Source organism: Hibiscus syriacus, unplaced genomic scaffold (genome assembly GCF_006381635.1).
Source record: "Hibiscus syriacus cultivar Baekdansim isolate YM2019G1 unplaced genomic scaffold, ASM638163v2 tig00113725_pilon, whole genome shotgun sequence".
NCBI classification, from domain to species: Eukaryota; Viridiplantae; Streptophyta; class Magnoliopsida; order Malvales; family Malvaceae; genus Hibiscus; species Hibiscus syriacus.
In genome coordinates this window covers 9,031,178-9,039,114 of record NW_024063471.1, presented here as the reverse complement: position 1 = coordinate 9,039,114, position 7,937 = coordinate 9,031,178, and the positions used below count along the sequence as shown (strand labels likewise).

At 32.0% G+C, this 7,937-nt stretch overlaps 1 protein-coding gene across 1 annotated transcript; it reads left to right on the top strand.

Moving 5' to 3' along the window:
* The first annotated feature begins 4,166 nt into the window (after positions 1–4,166).
* LOC120187329 (cinnamyl alcohol dehydrogenase 1) lies at positions 4,167–6,115 on the top strand. Its single transcript, XM_039191069.1, has 5 exons — positions 4,167–4,284; positions 4,368–4,481; positions 4,938–5,165; positions 5,241–5,680; positions 5,769–6,115. The coding sequence occupies exons 1-5, from the start codon at positions 4,196–4,198 to the stop codon at positions 5,969–5,971; spliced, it is 1,074 nt and encodes a 357-aa protein (XP_039047000.1). The 5' UTR covers positions 4,167–4,195; the 3' UTR covers positions 5,972–6,115.
* The last annotated feature ends 1,822 nt before the right edge of the window (positions 6,116–7,937 follow it).

Genomic DNA, 7,937 nt, shown 5'->3' with positions numbered 1-7,937 from the left:
GTTTTTGGGATCAATACTTTTTATAAATGTATTAACATATATTCTTACCTATTTTTTGGAAACTTTACGTTTGGGAACCATACTGGACAAAATATTGGAAACAAATCTTTGTGTTTATTAATTTTGTCATTAAAAAAGTCTATTTTTACCACCTACATTGTAAATTTACCTTTTACTTGAAAGTTATTGAATTTTGTTGTTATTGTACATACCCTCAATATGGAATGGCCATTCAGTGCCCCACATCATGACAATTATGATGACATTTGGAATAATGCAAACAACGATCTCCATAAATCGTAAGTATCAACATGACTCTTACTGTGTATAAGAAACATGTACAACAACCTACTGCTAACTTTTCTCATCTCATACATAATTACATTCACATACAAAATTATAAATCGTATACAAAATTATAAATCTTATACAAAATTAACCCTACATTTACATCATCGCTTCCTTTTGTTATTCTTGTGTCTCATGGCAGCTTTTGTTATCTCATCTCTTAGTTGATTTTGATTGTGGCTTACGAGATCGTTTAATATTCGCGATCGATCCCACTGTCCAACAACCTATATTCAAATTGTCAGTACGTTAAGTATTGTAAACCACAGCATTCAATCTACAACTTTTAACAATTTAACCGCAAACGAATTTTTAATTCCACTTACAAAATCACTAATTTCCCTGTAGAACCGATCGATTCCATCCGCATCATCACATACATGTCGCAATCATATTTGTTACAAAATTTGAATACCACACGTGTCAATTATGAAACCTGCATAAATTAAGCTTTCTATTTATGATAACATCTCATACCCATTCACTTGCTCATTCATCTTATGCTCCACAAATTTGAAATTTTTCAAGGGGAACTTTCCTAGAGATCAACATGCTTCTACCCAATTGTGTTTCTTATTATAACTATCTAATATTTTCATTGCATTAAAAAATATGAAGTTATTATCCAAACAAATTATGCATTATAATTTACATAATTTTCTTTCATACATACCAATCTCTTAGCATCATTCACTCTCTGTTTAGTTGCTTCAGATGTAAACAAACTATCATATATTGTTGAAACATGATCTACCATATCCAACACCAACAGATACCAATGTGAATTATGGTAGTTTATTGTGATCATTATCTGCAACAAATTTCACACCCAATTTGAGAAAATTCAACATTCTATATCCGAAAACATCATTTGCAATTCGTATGGTGTCTTACCTTCTCATAGTCGGTGAATTTCACATAGTTACCCAATATAGGACCCCGAAATGTAGTAACACCCTCAACATTTACTTTCATGTTGGCATCCAATACCTGTTGCTGCAATTACGCGACAATCATTATTAATTTACCGTCTATAACACTACTTTTGAACATTTATTAATTTAACTCACCGCTAAGTGGTATGGAAGGTAGCCAATCCTCCGGAGTGACTTTTTCGAATCGTAGCATACTGTCCAAGCGAGCAAATCAATAACCTAACAAAATTAATTACACAATCAGAACATATTCAATAGGTTTTAACATTTTGTACTTTCTACTTACCACACCGTATTCCATTTCTCCAACACATCATTTCTCACCTAATATTAAGCATAAACGTTTCTTAATCAATACATTAACGCTAAATAATACTCAATGTCAATTTCAATTTACATACCGAACCGATGTGTTTGCCACATTCCTTCATCCTTTGGCATTCGATCATACTGTCAACATTTAAAATTTGTAATCAATTTAAAGTTCTTAAATACTTTAATCCAATTACCATTTCAACAATAATAACAAAAAGACATTGATACTTACTAGAAATACATATATCCACCCTTTGGTTGCTTTCGAATCTCGACCTCAATTTCAACGTCAGCTGATCCTTTGACTTCATTTTTCCTTCATATATCAGTTTACGCAAATCAAATCAAATAATTGTTACATACACTTTATTCAATATACAAATATCGATAACTACTCTTGTAGTAAAACAGTTTCCTTCAAAAGAATTGAATGGCCACTACAACAAGTGTCAGTACATTTATACAACCTACAATATCATTTTCTACCTATAATATTATAAATAGATATCCATATTTATTTTCTACCTAAAGTATTATATAATCGATCCCATATCCTTCTTGGCTTCGATTTAAAATCCCCAAACCAAACCCTAATCCCTATTTTCTTCAAACGAATGAGAACACTCAATACTCCAAGTATCGACACATTTATACAACCTATAAAATTATTTTATACCTATAATATTTAATAAAAGTATCGATATTTATATTTTACCTAGAATATCACTTTCTACCTGTAATCGGTCTCAAATGCTTCTTTACTTCAAAACCCCAAACAACACATGAAAACCCTATTTTCAATTACTGTAATAATAAAAAACTAGGGTTTCAACAACGTACTTTTCGATTCGAGTGCAGCAACAAACAAACAAACTTCACTTTAGAAACGCCTTCTGAAATGCAGCAACAATTACGCTTCGATTTCAAAAACTCATCCGTTCTATCTATTTTTCAAAGGATATTTAACTGTGCCCTTTATATTTTCACCGGATATGTTATTTATATTTAATCGATACAACTACCAAAGTGTCGATACTTTTATGTCAGGTGTCGATACTTTCGATAGTATAATTACCTATTTCTTTGAAAGTATCGATAATTTATTACGCGTACTTATTAAAGTATCGACACTTTCAATATATCTGGTAGCGCTTTACCAGATTTGTCATTTCGAGACCGGTTTTGTCATATTTTTACCTGTTATATCGTTATGGATCGATACATTTTTATAAAGTATCGACACTTTATAGGCGCTAAAATTGTTTCTCTTTTAAATTCACAAAGTGTCAATATTTATATTGAAGTATCGACACTTTCAATATATCCAGTCGCTCTATACCGATTTTGTCCTTTAGAGACAGGTTTTGTCATATTTTTACTTGTTATATCGTTGTGGATTGATACATTGTTATAAAGTATCGACACTTTATAAGCACTAAAACTGCTTCTCTTTTAAATTCACAAAGTGTCGATACTAATATTAAAGTATCGACACTTTCAATATATTCGGTCGCTCTATATCGGTTTTGTCCTTTAGAGACCGATTTTGTCATATTTTTACATGTTATATCGTTGTGGATCGATACATTGTTATAAAATATCGATACTTTATAGGCGCTAAAATTGCTTCTCTTTTAAATTCACAAAGTGTCGATACTTATATTAAAGTATCGACACTTTCAATATATCCGGTCGCTCTATACCGGTTTTGTCCTTTAGAGACCGGTTTTGTCATATTTTTACCTGTTATATCGTTATGGATCGATACATTGTTATAAAGTATCGACACTTTATAGGCTCTAAAACTGCTTCTCTTTTAAATTCACAAAGTGTCGATACTTATATTAAAGTATTGACACTTTCAATATATCCGGTAGCGCTTTACCGGTTTTGTCTTTTCGAGACCGATTTTATCATATTTTTATCTGTTATATTGATATGGATCGATACATTTTTATAAAGTATCGACATAAACCGACAAACTAAGTTTGTCAGTTGCAAAATTTTTTAATATTTCTTTATGATTTAGACCTACTACATTATTATTACTCAACATTTCCAGTAGCGCTAAACCAAATTTATTAAATATCTTTTAATGTATATGATAACACCGTATATTAATTCGCTTTTCCTGATACAATCCCCTTATAATAGTATTGCTTTGACATTGGATTTTTTAAAAGCTTAATTTAATCATATTAAGTGGCCAACAACTCCTTTTGCCAATTGTGGTCCAACGCAAAAGTTAAGGCACCCCACTCCTTTTATAAATCAAGAATATGCTTTGCTTGTAAGTTATGACAGTTGCATGACGCAGCACCAAACTGTTGCTGACCTGGACCAATAAGATTGAAGTTCCAAAAGGAAGCACAAATAATGGCACATAGGATATTATTCCACCATAGTTTCACCTACTACAACATGGACCCCATACACTGTTGAAATGTCTGTGTCTTGGTGAAGGCCTTCAGTTTTGTAAATTGTCGAATTTTTCTACTCAATATATAAAGACCTAACTTGTTGGATGGTTGGATTATCCTCTCTAAAACACCCACTGAGAAAAGGAAAAAGAAATTTCATTTTTGTTGATAAGTGAAATGGGTAGCCTTGAAGCTGAGAGAACAACAACAGGATGGGCTGCCAGGGATCCCTCAGGGATCTTGTCTCCTTACACTTACACTCTTAGGTAATCTTTAATTTTTCTTTGGCTTTTTTTAAGGTTCAAACAAATGAATGTTTTGTTGTAATAATATTAATACTATTTTGCAGGAACACCGGTCCTGAGGATGTTTTTATTAAGGTCACTTGCTGTGGGATCTGCCACACTGATATTCATCAAACAAAAAATGATCTTGGCATGTCAAACTATCCAATGGTTCCTGGGTACTACAACTCTCTTCTTTACGTTTCTTTATAATCATGTTTAAGAGAATCAATGGATTTTTTCTTGGCATAATATTAATGTTAAAATACGTCTGGGACGTTTATTAAAATGATTTGTTTTGATTTCTATTTCTTTTATTTTAAGTATTTTGGCCCTGACGTTTATTAAAATGAGGAAAAAAATTCGTAAGATTAAACAATTACTTTGATCCTTATTTAATATTATGGAGTATTTTTGCTCTAAATTTTCATTTTTTAGAATATAGAACACGATAATTATTTGTTAACTCATAATTTTAATATCTTTTCATTCAAAAATCAAATGTTGATGTCAAAATGCTCTAAAAATATAATAAGGTGAGTCAAAATGACCTTTTAGATAGATGTTTGGGGTTAATTTTAATACTATACATTTTTTTACGGTTTTGGACTGTGGGTTTGATTATTACTTTGCAGGCATGAAGTGGTTGGTGAGGTAGTGGAAGTTGGTTCAGATGTAACCAAGTTCAGAGTCGGAGATGTCGTCGGCGTTGGTTGTGTCGTAGGATGTTGCAGAAGCTGCCGACCATGCGACACAGACAATGAACAATACTGTCTCAAGAAAATCTGGTCCTACAACGATGTCTACAACGATGGGAAGCCCACTCAAGGCGGCTTTGCAGGTTCCATGGTCGTCGATCAAAAGTAAGAATCACATGTGAAAAAATACTGAAAAAATCAATCTTTTTATAGAGTGTTTAAACATATCTCTTTTGTTAGGTTTGTGGTGAAAATCCCGGATGGAATGAACCCAGAGCAGGTGGCGCCGCTGTTGTGCGCAGGGGTGACAGTTTACAGTCCATTGAGGCACTTTGGGTTGATGGAGAGTGGGCTAAGAGGAGGGATATTGGGACTAGGGGGAGTGGGGCACATGGGGGTCAAGATAGCCAAAGCCATGGGCCATCATGTAACCGTCATCAGCTCTTCTGATAAGAAAAAAGTGGAGGCTTTGGAACATTTAGGTGCCGATGAATACTTGGTCAGCTCCGACGCTGAAGGGATGCAAAAGGTGGCTGAATCGCTAGACTATATCATCGACACCGTGCCTGTTTTTCACCCTCTTGAGCCTTATATCTCATTGTTGAAACTCGATGGAAAATTGATCCTCACCGGTGTTATTAACACGCCTCTTCAGTTTGTTAGCCCCATGATCATGCTTGGTCAGTCCAATTCCTCAACTTTTAACATGTTCGTTCTTTAGGGGTTTTGTTTTCAATTCTGATTAAAATCAGTGTTTTTGTTGAATAGGGAGGAAGGCAATTACTGGGAGTTTTATAGGGAGCATGAAGGAAACAGAGGAAATGCTAAACTTCTGTAAAGAGAAGGATTTGAGCTCGATGATTGAAGTGGTGAAGATGGATTATGTGAACACAGCAATGGAGAGGCTGGAGAAGAACGATGTTCGGTACAGATTCGTGGTGGATGTTGCTGGAAGCAAGCTTGATCAATAGAACAAACAAACTCCTTTCAACTATGAATTATATATTTCATCAACAAAGAAATACTTGTTTAAATATGACTACTTCAAATGGAAATGACTGCAATTTCCCTTTTCCCTATGGCAATAAAATCAAATAGAGAGTTTCTTCTTTTTCTTTAAAATGGATATTCGTAAATTCTAGAGCTTTTTTTTAGAAAGTGATAATTCTTTTCTTCTTTTTTTTTTACATTTTTAAACATAATGTTAAAATTAGTCTACAACATTTATTAAAATCCTCGTTTGATTTTTTTGAGAATATTTTAATCCATCAAATTTTATTTTTGAGAAAAAAAAAACTCACAATACTTGATTAAATAGTCAATTTGATTTCTTTTTTCTAAAACATTTTGGCCCATAACATTTTATTTTAGGGTAAAAGAGCCTTATCTTGTGCGATAATAATTTGTTAACCAATGGTTTTCATTTACAAATAAATCTTTCTGTCTCAGAACGAAACATTGAAGATCAAAATGCTTGAAAAAAATATCAAAATAATTATTTTTAATAAACATTAGAGACTAATTTTAACATTATACCTTTTTTAATCTCTAATATCATTAATTTTTTTCAAACCCTAAGAAGAGGAGATAGCGTTTTTAATTTTAAAAAAACCCCAAAATTCAATAATTATTTTTAAAAAAACATTAGAGACTAATTTTAACATTATACCTTTTTTAATCTCTAATATCATTAATTTTTTTCAAACTCTAAGAAGAGATGGCGTTTTTAATTTAAAAAAACCCAAAAATTCATTTATTAGGAAAGTAACCCAAGCAACATTAATTAGAAAAATACCTCTGAAGCTGCCCACGTAGGACTACCTCATGTTCTACAAAACGCATATAAATATCTCGTGTACTATAGAGCACGAGACCCGTCCGACCTGGAAACACTTTTCAGATAACCCAATTTAATATTTCTATAAATGACCTCGCGTTCTGCGTAACGCGAGGTCCCCGAGAATATGAAGTGCCCCTGAGATTTTGAAACACTGTATTTAATTATCGCGTGTTTTGAAAGGACCTCATGGTATGCGTAACGCGAGTTTTGTACTATAATAATAAAATTATCAAACTATTTTATGAAATAGGTTAAAACTAATCATTATATTTTTATTGTATTGTAAAATATATAATAAACAAAAAAACTCAATTGTAATAAATATATAATACTCATTAAAATTAATTATATTGTAACATTTTACAAAACAAAGTTTCTTCATGGTTTGAGAAACAAGTATCATAAAAAGTACATATGTTGTTCCTTGGTTGCTAAATTTGGTTGATTGAAATACGCCGACAATTGTTACCATAATTACAGTCTTCGATTAGTTTTAGAAAGGCAAGGTTGTTATGACTCGACGAAATTAAGCCTACAAACACAATAATCTCTGAACGAATAATTTATAAATTTGTTTTCTTAGAATTAGCAAGATTGAAAGCTTTCACGATTCGAAGTCCTTCATTTCTTAATTCACCCCAAAACAAATTAGAATAATGTCATAAACATATATGACATTGATATTACCTTTATATGTTGTTATCTTCAAACAATATACACCAGACTCCAAATTTATTCCACTAAAATATCATACATGCATCCTTTATATAACGCTTCGTGATTATTACTAGTTTTGCATCTTTCTTCAAAACTTATATCATTTTGAATCCACGGAATGACGTAAATATTCTTCATTGAAACTTTTGATAGATTTAATTATGCTTTGAGACTTGATAAAAAGTTTTGCAACTCAACTATGTATTGATGAAATCAACAATAGAAATAGACGCCACATGCATAAGAATTTTTGATAACACCTATCTTGGGAATAACTCCATAATATTACTGCAAATTTTTTCCATTATTTTGAAATATGTTGAGAAAATCCTACACATGGGATCCCTATTTATAACAATCTTCACACCCTTTTTGAAACG

Coding starts and splice junctions, on each gene's coding strand:
- LOC120187329 (XM_039191069.1), top strand. CDS start 4,196: ATGGGTAGCCTTGAAGCTGAGAGAACAACAACAGGATGGGCTGCCAGG. Junction 4,285..4,367: donor CCTTACACTTACACTCTTAG/GTAATCTTTAAT, acceptor ACTATTTTGCAG/GAACACCGGTCCTGAGGATG. Junction 5,166..5,240: donor TCCATGGTCGTCGATCAAAA/GTAAGAATCACA, acceptor CTCTTTTGTTAG/GTTTGTGGTGAAAATCCCGG.